Source organism: Barbatula barbatula (assembly GCF_947034865.1).
Source record: "Barbatula barbatula genome assembly, chromosome: 1".
NCBI lineage: Eukaryota > Metazoa > Chordata > Actinopteri > Cypriniformes > Nemacheilidae > Barbatula > Barbatula barbatula.
The window spans coordinates 3,604,960-3,624,615 of record NC_136766.1 but is presented as its reverse complement, the minus strand read 5'-3'; the positions used below and the strand labels follow the sequence as shown (position 1 = coordinate 3,624,615).

Here is a 19,656-nt window from a genome sequence, read left to right as displayed (position 1 = left end):
TGTTTATTTATATATATAACGTATGTAGCATAATATAATAAATAACGTTTATCACTTTAGATGAAAACACGGGAAACCTAACAGAGAATAATCAAGTGTATATATGTACAGACCAATACAACGACCTTATCTGCAGACAAACTATCAGTGAAGGAGAGGAGAGAACCGAGGTCCCATCTGTGACACAATCACTTACCTCACCACTAGCTTCACTTGCCTCTGGGGCCGACCGCACCTGTGTACACACACACACCTGCACACAAACACACTACACATCACATGAAAACAAGCACACCAACTATTGATTCAAATAATTTATTATTATAATATCATACAAAAATATTCTTAGTCTTTCCCTTCTATCATCTGCAAAACTGAGGTAAGAAGTGAAGCACCCCACAAAACCAAACAATGACCATGCTCTTGTGATGTCATAACACATAGAAAAAACAATGCGGCGTGTTGCATTTTGGGCAAAGCTTGATCCCCGTACGGCCCTCTACGGGCTATCGAAAACTCTAAAAATTAAACAAATAACTGATCCAGATAGAGCCTCCCTTCCCCGTGTGCTGATCCTAGATCAGGCGTGCTTCATTCAGACCGAAGTGGAGAAGAAGTGTCGTAGCAGGTCCTTCTTATTGACCTTGCCCATCTGATTTCTGGGCACGTCGTCCACCACGATCAGTCCTGTGGGAATGCTGTATGGAGCCATGTGATCTCTAGGAGAGGGACAGAACAGAGAAGAACTTTATTTGATTGTTTCTGATGATCAAACCGTACGATGCGTCTCCATTGAGGTAAAGCTGGCCACAAACGTAAGTCTAGACACAGACTGTTTATACAAATTCACAGATATCAAGTCTTGCCCATGTGACTTCACATCATGAAGAAGCGTTACACAGCCAAGAATATAAAAACTCAAACTTTCAGAGACTCTCATGAGCTCTTACTGTGATAATAACTGTGAGTCAAATCAAGTGAATATTAATATTAGATATTAAGCACATTATAAAAGTATAAAGAATATGATTAAATGTATAATTCACAGTTAATAATTTTCCTTAAAAATAAAAACCTATCATAGTACTAGTACTTCATTAATGTCCATTGCATAAAGAGAATAACCATGTGTGAACCATGTATTTTAATGCATTTCGTTTGACTTTTTACACATTTATAATGTCTTCTTTTTTATATGTTTAATGTCTATAATGTTTTATTTATCTACTATTATTTCCTTTTAATTATAATGTATGTAAAGCTGCTCTGCAACTAAGAAAATTGTGAAAACCATTTGAATAAAAAATTTAATTGTGTATATATATATACAATATATTACATATATAAATTATACATATATTAGTGGTGACAATCCATTAAAAACATTAATCAAGATTAATCGCACATAACATTATTGGTCCTAAATATACTTTTACGTTCTAATAATTTCACATCTAATCTCCAAATTAAAGTAGAAACAACATATTTTTTTGACAACATCATTTTATGAATGAAAGCCAACATTCGGATATTAGTACTGCAACTGATGTCTCCATTAAATATTTTCCTTATATTTATATATATATATGTTACCGATCCTACACGTCCTGCTCTGTGCGGGCCTTGAACCGACGGTGTTCCAGTTCGGAGACGGGCGTTAAATCGAGGAGGTTAAGGACCACATCCTCGGGGAGTAAGGTTTACTCCTCCGTTACACATATATATACACACACATATCTTTATATAGAGAATATATATGTATATATTCTTTATATAAAGATGTCACTGTAACCGGAAGATGTGAAATACACCCATGCATAAACAAATTACAAACACAAACGTTGTGCATATCATAATACAGCACTCAATGATGAAATATAACTATATCATTTCATAAAGCGCTTGCAGATACGTGTAAATCGATTTATAACACAAACAATTACATCAGCGTGAAATAAAGACAAATTCTAAAAGGCAGAGTTAAGCGTGGTGTTAATTGAATGTTTTGTGTTCTGAAGGCCCGACAGTCACGGGTGTCAATAAGCCTGAAGCCATCTTTATCATCTGACATTCTGTGTGTGTGCAAAGAGATTTCTTTTAAATGTGTTTTCTTCTATTGTCTTCTGTTAGTTTCTGCGAGTTCTTTTCTCTCTCTCTACCCTCCCGCGCCGAGAATTCTGTACTTGACTATGTTTGTGAGCCGCGTCACCTCCAGCTTATCATCTCTTGCCTCGACTCCTAACAGAGTGAAGAATATGCAGGATGACAGCTGGAGGTACAGCACTGAGGAGTGAGCATCTCTCTCTCTGCTCCTCTAGGGCCGTGCTGGAGGGGGACGGCCGCAGCATCAGCACCAGCAGGGCAGAGGACCGCTGCCAACACCTACATACCATATGGTGCTCACACACACACACACACAGAACAGGAAAGCCCCAAGCTACTTTATGTTAAGAGACATGTGTCTTCTGACAGTGTTTGTATCGGGGCAACAAAAATGCATGTGACTGTAAAAAAAACAGAGCGTGCCAGACGCAGCATCCTTCATCTAGTCTCCACCTTCACCTGTCTTTCTCGAACCTTCTCCCACCCGAACACACATCTGTTCCTGCTCCGAAATGAATGAATGTCCTTAGCTGTGTCTGCATGTGTGCTCCTGAGGGAGTCTGGCCTGACACGCGTCTGACTCAACATGCAACACACACGCTGACGCAAGCCCTGCACTTCACATGAACAGGGTGCTGTTGCATTTCGACAACATTTCATCACCTGTCTCAGTCTTTGAGATGGTGTAAGATCAAGTGTGTCTGGCTTGGTTGGTGATGGACACTAGATAAATGTTTTGTCTTTTTGTCTTTTAGTTTCTGCTACCGCTAAATCAGTTAGCAATCCTCTTTTATATATCTAAATGAGATTAAATGGTGAGCTAATGGAAACTTAAAGGGACCCGGAAAAGAAAATTCTGTCATCATTTACTCGCCTTCGTTTGAAACATATATGAGTTTCTTTCTTCTGCAGAACATAAAAGAAGATATTTTGAAGAATGCTGAAGAGCGAAAACCTTTGGTCAGCATTGACTTGACCAAACAACAGAAGTCAAAAGGGACAACATCATATCTTCTTGTGCTTTTTGAAGAAGAAAGAAAATCTGAAATTCTATTGGCTTTTATCCGGTGTAGATGCGGTGTTAGAAGTTTTTCATCACATTTTTTCTTCAAGACTGGTCATGAAGTCTTTAAATCAGTAAAAAGGTAGATTGGCTCATTGGAATATGAAAAGTAAGACTGCTTAGTCCTAACTAATTGCTAGTCAATGAGACGCAGTCTTGCGCCCTGGTCAATTCACATGTAACTTTATACCGAAGCTCTGTAGGACTGTAAGTTACCTGGCCCAGGTCTTCAGGTCCGCTAGAATCATCGTCTTCCCCTTCCTCAGCTGCACCACCGCGGTGACCTTCTGACCCCAGGTGGCATCTGGAGCACCGATCACAGCAACATCTAGACAAAAAAAGGAAGGACACAGATTCAATTTTGTTTGTATTTACGTGCTGAGCATGTAAACGTGTGTGTGTGTGTACCTGTGATGTCAGGGTGCGCTAGCAGATGTCTCTCCACATCTAGAGCACTGATTTTGTATCCTCCGCTCTTGATAATGTCCACCGATGTACGGCCCATGATCCAGTAACCGCCGTCTCTGTAGAGCGCAGTGTCACCTGCAAAAGCAACATGAAGAAAAATCATTCAGTTTAAGAGAATAGCAAAGTCGATTACACAACTGTAATAACTGTACAGAACATTATAGCTGGGAACTTCCAGCAAATTAATATATACACATATATATATATATATAGTTTCCTGTATCTCAGTGGTAAGAGCATTGTGTTAACACCACAAGGTTGTGTGTTGGATCCCAGGGGATTGCAGATACCTATGATAAATGTATAGGATAAATGCTATGTAAGTCACTTTGGATAAAAGCGTCTGCCAAATGCCTAAATGTAATGTAAATGCAAATATACACATTCTATATACGGTGCAAACACTAAATGACGATTTACAGCCTCGGTTTGTTTTGGTTTCAAAGCCAATCGGTCCCACCCAAACTTCCTATTCCAATAGGAAATACATCAACGCAGGACAGAAAACAGCACTCGTCAAGCAATTTCATGGTGTATTTAATGTTCAAAAGTTCATCCGGGATGTAAGCAAGCAGTGCTAGAAAAGGATAGGTAGTCTATATCTCGCTACAGCTGTTGACGGAGGATGGTACACATACACTAGTAAGTATTCTCATAAGGGTACTAGCGTTGTGTGTGTGGGCTGGGCGGTGTGTGTTATTCTCGGTTGAGCTCTAATAATAGGCTGTAGTCAGCTTTAGATCTTTTGCTCACATTAAAAACTAACAGCACAGAGCAGCTCAGCTGGAGACGCTTTAATTACCCCCCGAAACACACACACGTGCGCGTACGCACCGCAGTCAAGAGCAGGAGTGTGTGTTACACCGGTCCAAAACAGGTGCGGCGACATGCTTTTGGCATTCTGGAGTTTCATCGCTGAAACGAAACCATAAAGAGCCAACCTGAACATATCTGGGGTGCAAAGTCAACTGCTTTTTATTGTACGAATAATAGTAAACTCAGCAAATATATTGTGAATAAAGAAAATTCAAAATAAAATACAAAACAGGATTTATTTTTTCCTTTTTAGTGTAGAATTTGCAGGAATGTAATTTTATCAAGCAGAAACTCTTAAAAAAGTACAGTTTTTTTACAATCAAAGTCATGACTTTCAAAAATAAATTGTAATGCTGGCATGAAATGGAAGTAACGATCATATTATTTTCTGTATCTTAACATTTACATTTCATGCATTTTGCAGAAGCTTTTTTCTATTATATGCATTCTGACTTAACACTGTAAAACAATGTTGACTTCTCATGCTTAACATGGTCAACTTGTTAAGGCGTAAGAAACCGACGAGCGATAGGAAGACCCGCTTATCACGATCGACTGCGCTGCGTCAAGATTGGCTGCACTGTGGGCCTGCATCTGCAGCTCGTTACGCTTGCGATAGTGAGAGAAGTTAAGGTGTGTTGTTTATTCACAGCATTTCAGTGATGGATTTTATATAAACGGTGGCTATAGCGCTAAAAGATGCCGGACATGAACCGCACGTGTTAAGTCAAACTAAGTCATATGTCTGTGTTTTGTTGGCAAGCGGCATGTACGTGCATAATGTAAAAAACACACAGGGATAATGCCATGATGTGTTGTGTGCTCGTGCTGTAGTTCCGTCCCCCCTGCCCGCGTCCAGCAGCTCGTATTTTTCCGAAATAATCGTACAGCTGTATCTCTCTTTTAGAAATTTGATCAAACTAAGTACTCTTCGAAGATACGACTAAAGCAATACTACTGTAAGGGCACTCAAGATTAGTATGAGATTTGCAGAAATAGTGCGTGTTATCCCATCTTTAAAATATTCTCATACACCCTTAGACCAAAACACATTTCACTCAAGTGTTTTTCGAGTTTTCACAATACATGAGTGATACATACTCTCTTGTTATTTGCTGCTGGATGAAGTATGAAAGTCACAGGGTTGATTTTAGTTAGCAGAGCTACTGCGGTGTATACAGGACGATCTTAAAGTCACACCGGTTTACAAACCGTCATCTTAACCCTGCACTGATCGTGGGCTCATCTGGTACAGACGAGTAATGACTCGTAGCAGGTGACTGTGAAGGAGAGGAAAGAAAGAGAATTGGACGAAGGTGTTGGAAGTCCAGCGTGAATCATTATTGAATGCTGAGCCCCAGCTGTGGCCATGAGAAGTCGAGAAACCAGAGTGAGTGTCTAGGTTAAGGACGGTGTGTAATGGCTTATAGGGTGTGTGTGTGTGTGTGTGTGTGTTGTAAGGGTCAAGATGGGGGGGCGAGGGCAACTGGACACACACCAGCAGGCCGTGACTGGTTGGAGGCGAGATGCTGTTGATGGGTGACACTTGAATCGGATTTTTCATCCACACGACCACGATCGATACATCAGCATGATGCCTTATGAGGTGAGCATCGTGGTTACTACAGCTGGGATTTGACCGTACCACTGACCATAAAGATGAAACGTTTGTGCCGAACTCATTCGCTATTTCGTTGCATACAAAAACAGGACCAGGAAGAATATTTAAAAGAAATGGGAGACCCCGGACCCCTGGATGAAAAAAATACTGCTGTACACAAAGTGTCATACATAAAACAACCATATTTTCGTATAAGTCTGAAAAATCAGTAAATGTACTTATTTTCATCACTTTCTCTTGTCACTTTCCCCTCCTAATCCCCCCATCTCTCTCTCTCTCTCTCTCTCTCTTTCTCCAGCGAGGAGCGTGGCATCAATAGAGGGCCCATCTGTTCCCATACATCAGCCTCTTCATTTCAGTTTATTAGCTGGGATAAATCATAAATATTTCATTATACATCACGGGCGGCTGTCGCAGGGACGGTGCAATTTATCAGCGCTGCCCTCTCTTGCCGCCCGGCACCGGAGCAATAAGCTTTCCAGTCTATTAAACAAGATTGATACAGTGTGTAAATTTAGATATTGGGAATTTCTTCACAGACCACTGCACAGCAGTGATAGGCTGGGGTGAGGAGGGGGGGCGGAGAGGTGAAGGAGAAGCGGGTGGGTGGAGAGAGAGAAAGAGAGAGAGAGAGAGAGAGGGACCACAGAATTAGGACGGTGCAGGAAAATGCCGGGGTGTTAACAGCAATAAGAATGTATTTACACTTGCCCGGTCCGTCTTTAAAATAAACCCACCCGCAAACGCAGGGCGTAATTTGGTCACGTCGCCCTTCTCATGGAAATGAACTGGAGAGTGTGTTTGACGTGGCGACGGATAAGCAGTTAGTGCGCGAGTGGAGAGGGGCGGCTCTCCATTTACGGATGTTTTTGTCCTATTTAGAAATCCATAATGCCCCTGGGGAGGAATCAAAGGTCGTAGGAAATATTAAACTTCGTGTCAGCGGGCCGCATCTCTGACTAGATGAGAAAGAAGATTGATGTTAATGTGTGGATGTGATACGTGCCGTTTACTGTATGTGTGTATATGTGAGGGGACGGGCGGCGTCACGGCTACAGCTGCCACTCGCAATGGAAAATGAAGTGATATTTGAGTTACCACATTCAAAATTTCTATTCATAAAAAATAAATCGGCCATTGAGGACTGTTACAAACTTTATAGTCTTGAAATGTAATTGACACGAGGAGGGGAAGCATTAACATCCAAATGATCTTTAATATATTATATGCAAGAGAACCCAGACCTTAAAGTCCCCGTGAAACCGGAAGTTGAGATCGTTTTTACTTCGTATTTTGAGTAAAATGGAATTTTGAATGAGAAAAATTGTGGGCGTGGCTTTCCCTGCGATTTGATTGGATGTATTAAAACAGCCATTGCATTTTGAAACGGAACTGGCAGCAGACAGACAGTCGAAGGGGAGGAGTTAACGGATGCTCCGCCCAAACCGTCTAACATGCGTCATTTAAGATGGATAGTCACTACATGACGGAAGTGCATTTGCAGATTTCAACTGAGGTTTATGATGGCACTCGAATAAAAAAAGAGAGAGTGACCCACACTGATAAACTATTTACAATAAACGCTCCAATAATTAATGAAATTTGTATTTTATTTCAATGGGACTTTGAAACGTGTCTGGCAAGTCATCTGCATTCATTGTAGATTTAACTAAAATTGAAAGTTGTTAAAAGCTTGTCCAGTTAAGAAGCAAAACCAAGTGTTCATGAACAGCTAGTTATAAACAGCACAAATGAGCGGCTTTACGTAAGACCGTTTTCAACTAAAAACTGCAGAATTTTGGCTCCCGAACTTTATTTGCGTTCCGAACAAAGACCGATGTCCTCGGGTTGTCAAATGACTTTTACCCTTTAAATAGACATTTCACAAAAACATTTGAAATTTTTGTCATCATTTACTCATCTTCGAGTATTTCCAAATCTGAATACATTTCTTTTTTTTGATATGACAGATCCCATTAACTACCACGGCAGGACAAAATACACTGGTAGTCAAAAGTGCCCCAGAACTGTTTGCTTTCCTACAATCTTCAAAATGTTGTTTTTTGTGTTCGACAGAACAAATATAAATGATAGAGTACTTTTTGCCTACTATGGTAGTCAATGGAGGGCAAGATCTGTTTGGTTATAAGCATTCTTCCAAATATCTTTTCATCAGAACGAAGACATTGATACAGGTTTGGAAAAAACTCGAAGATGAGTAAATGATGACAGAAGTTTCATTTTTGGGTGAAGTATCCCGTAAACTAGGTTAGCTAGCACATAGAAGCATGCGTGAACAGCAAGAAAAGTTCAAACAAATGAGCAGTCATGATCAGCTAGTCTAGCCAACAGCCGAGCATTGGTGAAAGACCTAATATGAGATGCGTCAGGAGCTCAGACTACCGCAGTCACAGGCTACTGGTTTTCCTAATTAAAATGATAAGAAGCTTTACTTCCAAGTTTACCCCCCAAATCAGTCACTGGGAGATATTTAAGGAAAAATGGGCACGCCACATGATGCAACTGAGAAAAAGAATTGAATAGAAAACGCAATAAACCAAAGTGAAGCCATGTTTGGTGACCAAAGAGACCAGCTTTTATGTCAGAAAATGTTCATTTTTAGGCTGCCTAGGACTCAAAGGGGGTCACATTTGAACATTAAAAAGATAAAAAAGGTTACCACATTCGCGAGCTCTTCAGACGACGATGTTTACTCATCGTTGTTTTTACAGATCTTCAATGTAAGAGAACTAAGGGTCTTTCTTTCAGACCCACCCAAACAAACACACACCTAAAGACTCCTGGCACAGACTAACATTTAAACACAAACAGGCTGTAAAAAAATGAATCACACACATCACATCACACACGTACACGCTTGCATGAGAGGCTGAAGTCGAGATGACAGCTCTAGAAAGGGCAGTGTGAAAGAGGCCATGTTCCCCGTCCAGCACACTTACACAACAGCGCACACACACAACGTTCTGACACGTGTGTGTTTGTGTGAATGACTTTATATTCCCCGACAGCCACGAAAGGAAAAAATAACAAACATACTGCGCTTTTGGGCATCAAACGTTGGCTGGCTTTGAGTTGGTGAACATCTTTAAATATTAAAAAAGTCAAAAGAGAACAAATCACACGCTTCTGTTGCTGAACGTTACATGCATCCAGGCACAAAACTAAAAAATTGGGATGTACTACAGTAATCCCAATCATACATACTTCAGACAGTATGCAGAGTGACTCATTTAATTTGTCTATTTAATTTGATGAAGTGAGAGGGGACGGAAGTGTTTTATGTAAATGTCTGCGCTCGGGTCGGGTCTGATAACAGCTTTAATTTAAAACTGCAATGCCCCATTATCCACCACTGTGACTGCATTCACCTGTATCGATCAAATGCAAAATAAAACGCTTTCTAAAACAGTCATTCATATCAGATGGGATTTCTCAGTACAAGAAAAGGAAATTACAATTATAGATTGTGTTCGGTTTTAAATTTCATGTAACACTTCTGCTTCCTGTTTGACTTTTTTTGTAAATGTTTACAAAGATGTGCTCCTAGCATGTAGCGCAACTGCGCTTCGGGCGACCCGAGTTTCGAGTCCCAACTCGTGGTCATTTCCCGATCCTGCTACCCTCCCTCCTCCACATTGATTTCTGTCCGTCTATATGGTCCGAACATAAAAATGGAAACACAAAAAAGATACAGAAGTGCTACATTAAACAAATACTTCCATCACTTTTTATTTTGTATGGAAGCATTAAATTGCCATGAGGCTGAAGTACTCATAACACAGTACAAGTTCTCCGTTCATTTCAGTACAGAAACAGATTTATTAAGTTCAGTCATTTGCCACATTCTTTTTTAATTCGATTGATTTCGAAGAGTCTAAATACACCGCTGCTGCATTTGATTCGATTTTTCATGACTGCATTACAGGATAAATATGTCCTGTAAGTCCCGCAGGTCCACTGCTATCGGATCTCATCCGTTAATATTCATAGAGGCGGGAAGACAATGTCTTCATAGCTCGAGAGTTGAGAAGGACAGTAAAAGTAGGCCAGGTCAACAGCTGGAGAGGGCAGTCAGCCCCTCGGTGGGTGTGCCGGTCACAGGGCGGACGTATCTTCAAGAAGACCTAAGAGCTGTTGAGCGCCAGTGCACACATTTCACAATAAAGAGCCTCAGAACACACAACTAACCGTGGCGTGTGTTTGTGTCAGAAAGACACGAAGAGTTGTGTTACCCTTGACTGGAAAAAAAACAGACATTTTCAGTAAATGAAGCTAGAGAAATAAAACATAACTTAATCGTTTTTTTCTGTAGAATTACAGGATATAAGGATATCAATTTGCTGTCTTTGTAATTTTACAGTTTTTCAAAAACAAACTGTAAATAAATTGCATTAAATTGCCATGAAATCTAGAAATAAAGTACAGTTACAGTGAAAAACAAGCAGGAATAACACAAAAGTACTGATATACTGCATGTTCATTTTTGTTGATCTTAAATATTTGACATACGTATTGCAATTTAATGCTACAGCATATCTTTACACCCCTGATTCTCACTATAAGACAGTATATTATCTGGCTAAAAATAGAGTAAAATAATAAAAAATTGATTAAAAATAATAAAATAGAGACTGTGTCTGTCCCCCGGATTAGCAAACATAAAATAATGCGTAAACCTCTCAAAGGTAATTTAATTAACGTTAAACTAACTAAACATGAACATAATACAGATAATCAACTGTTACGACTCGGATTGCTAAATATTAGATCTCTCTCTAATAAAGCACTTTTTGTTAACGATATGATAACAGATCATAAAATAGACATGCTCTGTCTAACAGAAACATGGCTAAAGCCAGATGATTATATTGCTTTAAATGAGTCTGTCCCCAAAGATTATTATTATAAACACGAGCCTCGACTAAAAGGCAGAGGGGGAGGTGTTGCTGCACTTTACCGAAACTCTTTTAGCATTTCTCAGAAGTCTAATCCTAAATACAATTCTTTTGAAGTCATGGTACTTGATGCATCAATACCTAATACTAAGGACAAAACATCTTTAAAATTTATTCTGGCTATTGTATATAGGCCTCCAGGGCACCACACAGATTTTATTAAAGAATTTCGGATCATTATGTGGTATCATGCTTGCTTCACTACCCAATGGTGGCAAATCAAACTCCAAGTTACAAATATTGTAGAACAATAACTTCGACTAAAAAAGGTGCGTTTCTTGATAATTTGCCTGAATTGTCTCAAATCTCTTGCATGAGTAATAACGTTGAAGATCTTGACTTTACCATTGAAAATATTAATGCCACCTTCTCGGAAACGCTAGACATAGTTGCTCCTCTGCGCTTAAAGAAGATTAAAAATGACAGACCGACACCGTGGAATAATGAACACACTCAGGCTCTAAAGAAAGCAGCACGAAAAATGGAGCGTAACTTTAAGAAAACGAAATTAGAGGTATTTCGTACTGCCTGGAAGGATAGTATTAAAAAATACAGGAAAGCCCTAAAAACGTCTAGATCTGCCTACCTTTCATCACTAATAGAAGAAAACCAGCATAACCCTAGGTTTTTATTTGATACAGTGGCTAAATTAACCAAAAATAAATCGTCAGCGACTTCTGATTCTGTATACCAGCATAGCAGTGATGAATTTATGAACTATTTCACAAATAAAATCCAAGATATTAGAGAAGAAATTATAACTATGCAACCAGAAGTGAATCCCGCTGAACAAACGACTAACTACAGCGCCTCTAAGGAGAAATTATGTTTATTTTCTACTATAGATCACGATGAACTCTCTAAAATCATTAGATCATCTAAATCAACTTCATGCATGTTAGACCCTATACATACAAATCTTCTGAAAGAGATGCTCCCAGAAATTATAGATCCTCTACTTAGCATTATTAACTCATCTCTGACATTAGGACATGTGCCTAAAGCATATAAGGTGGCTGTTATAAGGCCCCTTGTCAAAAAAACCCATCTGGACCCCGGAGAACTTGTTAACTACAGACCTATTTCGAATCTACCTTCTTATCTAAAGTTCTGGAAAAAGTAGTCTCAACTCAAATATGCTCCTTCCTCCAAAGGAATGAGATTAATGAAGATTTCCAGTCTGGATTTAGAGCACATCACAGTACAGAGACTGCTCTGATCAGAGTTACAAATGATCTGCTTATGGCGTCCGACCGAGGTTGTATCTCCTTATTGGTGCTGCTAGATCTTAGTGCTGCATTCGACACCATTGACCACAGCATGCTCCTACATAGACTTGAAAATGATGTCGGTATTAAGGAAATAGCTTTGAAATGGCTTAGATCTTATTTATGCGACCATTTTCAATATGTAGCAATAAACAATGAGGTATCACGCAAATCGCAAGTCCAGTACGGTGTACCACAGGGCTCAGTCTTAGGGCCTATGCTCTTCGCATTATACATGCTACCTCTAGGAGATATAATAAAGCGACACGGCGTTATGCTGATGATACGCAACTCTATATTTCCTCAAAGCCTCATGAAACACAGCAATTCCATCGAATAGTGGAATGCATAGTCGATATAAAAAAAGTGTATGAGTAGCAATTTTTTATTACTGAACTCGGACAAAACTGAAGTGTTACTTATCGGACCGAAAACCGCCCTACGTAACAACCAAGAATACTGCTTAACTATTGATGGATCTTCCATAAAACCCTCATCTTCAGCTAAGAATATTGGCTTTATATTCGATAGTACTCTGTCATTTGAGAACCAGGTCGCCAAAACCTGTAAAATTGCGTTTTCCATCTAAAAAATACATCTAAACTACGTCATATGCTGTCACCGTCAGATGCAGAGAAGCTTATACATGCCTTTATAACATCAAGACTAGATCACTGTAATGCACTATTAGGTGGTTGCCCTGTAGGCCTATTACAAAAACTCCAACTGGTCCAAAATGCGGCAGCTCGAGTTCTTACGCGTACAAAAAAGTATGAGCATATTAGCCCGGTTCTGTCAACCTTGCACTTGTGACCTATAAAGCATCGCATAAACTTTAAAATCTTGCTTATTACCTATAAAGCCATGCATGGTTTAGCTCCTCACTACTTGAGAGAACTTCTAACGTATTTTAGTCCATCACGTGCACTACGCTCTCAGGTGTCAGGTCAGTTGGTAATACCTAGAATTTCAAAATCAAGTGCAGGCGGCAGATCCTTTCCCTATCTAGCGCCTAAACTTTGGAACCGTCTTCCCTGCACTGTCCGGGAGGCAGACACACTCTGTCAGTTTAAATCAAGACTAAAGACGCATCTTTTTAATCTTGCATACACTACACTATCATAATATATATATATATTCTGAAGGTTTTGGCTGCACTAGTTAGATCAACCGGAACCAGGGACACTTCCAATAACAACTGATGCATTTGTTGCATCAAAGAGTGCAGAACAGTACTCTACTCTCAGCCAGTCTTGTCTCATTGTTCCAAGGTTACCAGAGCGGGCAGGATGCAGTCCAAGATTACCGGAGCGGGCAGGGCGCAATCCATTCCCAGACCTGACAAATGCTGGACGAAGGACGTGGCGACTCTACAAAACTTCAGTCGCTATTAGATTATTAATTAAACTTTTTTTATTTTGCCTTGTTGTGCAAGCACTGTCGAGCTTGTGCAGAGGCAGCAGTTTTTGCCAGAGGGGAACTGGAATCCCCTGGTTAGGCCTGGTTTCCCTCCAAGGTTTTTTTTTCTCCTCCAATGGAGTTTTGGGTTCCTCGCCACCGTTTGCATACTGTTTTGCACTGTTTGCCTGGCTAGGGGGGCTGCTAGAATTTGATAGTCTTATTTAATTAACACTGCATATAGGAATTTATTGTGTGTCTGATATTTGACCTGTGTTTTGACTTCCATAACCTTTTATGTTTTACTTATAGTCAATGTTTTCTTGTACAGCTGCTTTGTAACAATGAAAATTGTAAAAAGCGCTATATAAATAAAGCTGACTTGACTATTAAAGGAATAGCTCACCTTCAAAATAAAAATTCTGTCATCATTTACTCACCTTCTTGTCATTTCAAACCTGTATGCCTTTCTTTCTTCTGCAGAACACAAAATAAGATATTTTGAAGAATGTTGTTAAAAGCCCGCTATATTATGTCCTATATTAAGCACCTTTAAGCACCACCCTATATACTCTTAAACCTGTATCTTAGATGCTCTACACTGCACAAATCAACCCAATGGTGCATAATACAGAAGATATGAAGGGCTGCGTTCTAAAACATGAAGTATCAATGGATTGTCCTCTGATGGCTCCTAACTGGCACATTAGGGGTGACCTCTGTCTCGTGCCTTTTTTCCACTCTTAAAGTGGTATATAAAAAAATATCGCACTTTGTGTTCAACAGAACAACAAAATATACAATATTGATACAACCTGAGGGTGAGTAAATGATGACAGAATCTGTATATTTGTGTGAACTATCGCTTTAATGTCAAGACGAGATGATCATCACTTGATCTGCTTCAGTATCTCTGCACTCCACCAGAGAGAGAGAGAGAGAGAGGTAAAGTTAGATTAAAAACATGTTCCTGGTAAGTAGCGTCAACTACTGCGTGAATGAATCCTCATTGATGATTTTAGACATTTGTGCCCATGCTGCATTATTTGTGAGATTTATATGCACGATGACGTCTAACATCCACGCCAAAGGAAGTAGTTGCCTTTAGCAACCGCCATTTTTAATTCACAATTAGGCTTTAAAAAAAATCACAAGCACGCTATAACTGGTGTGTTTAAAACGTGAAAATATTTCGAGGTTTTGTGTACCACAGACTTTATTTAAGGCGATTTACCAAAAACCCGTTCAAAAAACCCATAGACTTTGGGGCGATGGAAACCGGGTTTTGCATAAAGAAATACGTAATCTCTTCGGTACTCAATATAGTAAAACAAACCTGTGTGTGTGTGTTTGTGCGGATGAAAGCACTGATGCTGGAATCACATGTATGCATGTGATGGCTGAGGTCACCAAGAGTGATGAATCGTCCACCCCGCAGACTGAAACTTCACTGATGAACCTAACAAAGCAAATAAACCACACAAACCACTCCATATATCATTAACAACCGTCCAAAGACTGATCTTGGAACAGCACCGGTGGAGATAGAGAGTGAAACAGCTAGTTAACATTCCCCCAGCGCTCCGGTGCACAGAATTCAACCCTGTTGCCACCCCACTCGTGTTATTTACGAGCAGCCGGTCTAATGTGCATTCCCTAACCAGTGCTTACCCGAGCGCGCCGACTTTTAGCACGCCTCCATTACTCATAACTACGTGCGCGCGGCATTTGGAAAATTGCTAATGCTTCTCTGCGTGTAGCCTCGCGTTGCTTATTTATTTATTTGTATTTATCGTTTCCCCGAGCGTAATTCATTCCAGGAAGGGGTGAGCTGATATGATGAAGGCATCACCTCGTTTATCTTTCCATTCATTTCTCGCCCTCTTTTCGGGTATCTCCGTAACACGCGTTTGCCAGAATAAACAAAAATACTGTTTACGCACACATTAAACATGAGGCGTCAATCGTATCGGCAAAGAAACACCCAGCGTACAACCAGAAAGACTCGACTTTTCATTTATTATCGCATGCATACTAGTGCAAACAAATGGCAAACATTTTTAAAAAATGGCAAGCTGCAATCTGATTGGCTGATTTAACACCCATGGCACTACCATTCTGGCTTTGGGAAAATTGACTGCGCCAGAGGTGCAGAAAGCTAATAAGGAGATAGTGTGTTCATATTTTACTTACAGACGGAATACAGCGAAAGCCGAAACCAATACAGATGAAGATAATGATCCCAGATCTTCATAATGAAGCCCTAATGACCTTCAAGCGGAGATAATGAGAGTGTTAGTGCGGATTACTGATGGAGAACAGCGGCCTGAGATTCACAACAACAAAAGAGTGTGACAGAACGAGAGAGAGAGAGAGAGAGAGACAAAGGTATGCATGAAAATCAATGATTTTGGATTGGTTGAAGATGAGCGCTCATCGGGTGATAGATGAACTATACAGGTGCCATTCACAGGCCACACCTACAGTATTGATGATACAGACTTGGACCACATTGACCCGCGCTCTCTCTCTCTCTCTCTCTCTCTCTCTCTGAAAGTGTGATGATGATAAAGGAAGGTTTGAGGGTGAATTCAGGAGCAGACGAGGAGAGGGGCATGAAAGTGAAGAGAGAATGAGAAAGAAGATTCACTAGCAGCCTCAGGCTACAGACGGCCTAGGAGGGTTGAAGCCGGGAACTGTGTCTTAAAACAGATAAAAAGTACCAGACAGTTCTTTTTAAATGAATTTAAAACCTTGAACTCATGACTGATCTGTCTGAACGATTTCACAATTCACAGAATCTTGCAGCTCGCAGAATTGCTGTTGTTTTGTGTGAACACGACATTTGTGAAATGTCAAGCTGAACCTTTTTGAGGTTCAACATTAAAGGCAGGGTAATTGAATTCTGAAAACTGTTTTTGTTTTCTGAAATCGACAACAAAACACTACTATGCAACAGGAACGCCCCTTCATGCATGGCTCCGCCCTCAAACGTGTTGTGCAACGCAGGCATGAAATGCTTGGCTTTATCATAACTTAGACAAAGCAAATAATAATGCAAATGAATAAAATAAGCGAAGACGACACACGTATATACAAGCAGTACACTGGTTCCAGATAAACAATGACGCTCAAAACTGCTTGGAGAACAACATGCGTCTTTTATCCTTCTTTTTATACTTAAACTCCACTAACATGCAATAACTCCACTTATTGCATGTTATGTAATAAATAAGACCTCGCTCTTCCTACAGTCGCTTGATTTCTTCCCTCTGTCAACGTGAGCGTTTTTAGCTAAAAAATGGCAACCCCACCTTTAAGGGGCCAGAATCATTAATTGAAACCGTAATTCTGTCTTCATTTATTCACCCTCATGTGGTTGAAAATCTATATGATATACGTCTGATTGAGATACGTCTCAGCGGTTTTGTGTTCATACAATTGAAGTCAATGGGGTTCAGTGTTGCTTGGTTACAAACATTCTTCAAAATATCTTCTTTTGTGTTCTGCAGATGAAAGACACTCCAGTTTGGAATGAATGTAATGAAGGCATTTTTATTTTTGGGTGCACTATTCTTTTAACACACTTTTCAGATAAAGCCTCACTTCAGAAAGTGAACCATCTTTGTCAGATGGTCACTTCCTGAAAGATTTACTGATTTCTAACCAAAATAAGGTTCACTTTACATGCCTATAGTTATAAATCTGGTAATGCGGGACAACTATGCCCTACAAGACACAATATTAATAAATAAGAGGCGGAGAGTTGGTTTTGTCCATAAATTGAAAGTACAAGCATGATAATATGAAGACACACAAGCACGCACACTCGCACACACCCACACACACACGCGCATCCACGCGCACGCACGCACACAAACCAACCAACCACCCACACACGCGCACACACACCCACGCACGCACACCAATGCACACACACACACGCTCACACACACACACGCTCATGTACACACAATCACGCACACATGCTCACACACACGCACACACCCCACGCAAGCTCTCACACACGCACACCCACACACGCACCCATGCTCACACACATGCACCCACGCTCACACACACGCTTACACACTCGCACACCCACACCCACACACACACACTCACACACTCACACACACACACACACACACACACTCACACAGACACCCACACTCTCACACACCCACACGGACGCACACACACACACACACACACACACACACACACACACACACACACACACAGAGACACACCCCCACGCACACACACGCAACCACACTCTGACACAAACCAACCAACCGCCCACACACACGCTCACACACGCTCATGTACACACACTCACACACACATGCTCACACACATTCTCACACACACGCACACACCCCCACGCAAGCTCTCACACACGCACACCCACACACATGCACCCACGCTCACACGCACGCACGCTTACACACACACCCACACACACCGACACACGCACGCGCACACGCGCACACACACAGACACCCACACTCTCACACACACGCACACAGACACGCACGCACACACACACGCACAAACACACACACTCACACACAGACACCCACACTCTCACACACACGCACACACACTCACAAACACACGCTCACACACACATAAACACACCACGCACCCACAATGTCTGCAGGCTGGTGTGCGCTGAGCTGATTGCTCTCTCTCTCATTATGGGATGGCAGTGTGTAATGGAGTGTGACAGAGGCGTGAAGCACAGTGCAGCTCTGTCCTTCCTTCCCTTCATTCTCCTGCTCTCTCTCATTCTCTTTCTTTCTCATCATCCTTTCCCTCCATCATCTATTCTCTCTCTCCCCTCGTCTGCAATATGTTATCTTGCTGCCTCATCCCCGTTACTAATGTTTATACTTGAGGTTAATATTTTAAACAAACCTCAAAGTGTTATACAGCCGTGCATAACCTGTCCCACGTCATTTGTGCTCTGTGCATAAATGACATCACCTCCTGTTATGACATCACCTCCTGTTGTGCATAAGTGTAAGCTTTCTTTTAGGGATGCACCGATATGTACATTTTGGCCAAAAACGATAACCGACATCCCTAGTTACTTTCCTAAACAGTGAGACCTCAAATTCCACCCGACGTGTGATATAATGGGTCAAAGCTTAACACCTTAAAACAACACACATCACAATGACCTGTCAAGCCCACAGCACGCGAGTATATCGTGTCATTCTGTATTTGAGTCACAGAGCAGTACCGGTTTTAAACCATCCGTCCGCAGTGAAGGCGTCTGACGTCTCCTGAGGTTTGTTCCAGTACATCTGAAATACAGAGGATCCTCGAACCAACAGCTCGCCCTCCTTCCCTTCTAAACCGGTTTTCACCTGTCGGCACAGACCGGGGTCAAGTCAATGTCTTAATTATTATAGTGGAAAAATACGGCGTTCATAAGGTACCTGCGTCCCCTTGCTGTTGCCCTCGGCTATGACAGCGTTGGTGGAGTTTGTCATCATGATCCGGACTTCCACGCCTGGGAGCGGCACTCCAACAGAACCTGGAATAAACGAAGAGACATTAAAGAAATATCTCGATTATATTGTGCTGTATCTGCTGCATGCCATTGATAATATATATATATATTTTTATATATAAGATTAAGACAAAATATAAAATTAAAAGAATATAAAAATTTTATCAAATGAAAGCTGAGACACAAGAGAGAAGTTGCAATGGCTTACTCCAGCATAAACGGATTCTGACTTTAGTTTGAGTGTGAATGTACAATACAGTATACAAGGATCTGATCTGAGGTCTGTGTGCTGCTGTGTCCACTGGGATATACAGTAAGTGTGTGCGAGTATACTGTACACTTGAATATGGACGTCACTATAACAGCATTAATGTCACAAAATGAGAATAGGACACAATAGCTCCCAGTCTGCTCAGAGA

At 40.8% G+C, this 19,656-nt stretch overlaps 1 protein-coding gene across 3 annotated transcripts in view; it reads right to left on the bottom strand.

Annotated features, from left to right (window-relative positions):
* Positions 1-303: 303 nt before the first annotated feature.
* Positions 304-19,656, bottom strand: part of acsf3 (acyl-CoA synthetase family member 3) — a 36,544-nt gene continuing 17,191 nt past the window's right edge. For all 3 annotated transcript variants that reach the window (XM_079458161.1, XM_079458163.1, XM_079458162.1), the window contains 5 exons: positions 19,164-19,261; positions 18,965-19,091; positions 3,575-3,709; positions 3,383-3,494; positions 304-719 (listed from right to left, as the gene is read on the bottom strand). In XM_079458161.1, the coding sequence (XP_079314287.1) occupies positions 596-719; positions 3,383-3,494; positions 3,575-3,709; positions 18,965-19,091; positions 19,164-19,261 (596 nt within the window). In that variant the 3' untranslated portion in view covers positions 304-595. The remainder of the gene's footprint in view (positions 720-3,382; positions 3,495-3,574; positions 3,710-18,964; positions 19,092-19,163; positions 19,262-19,656) is intronic.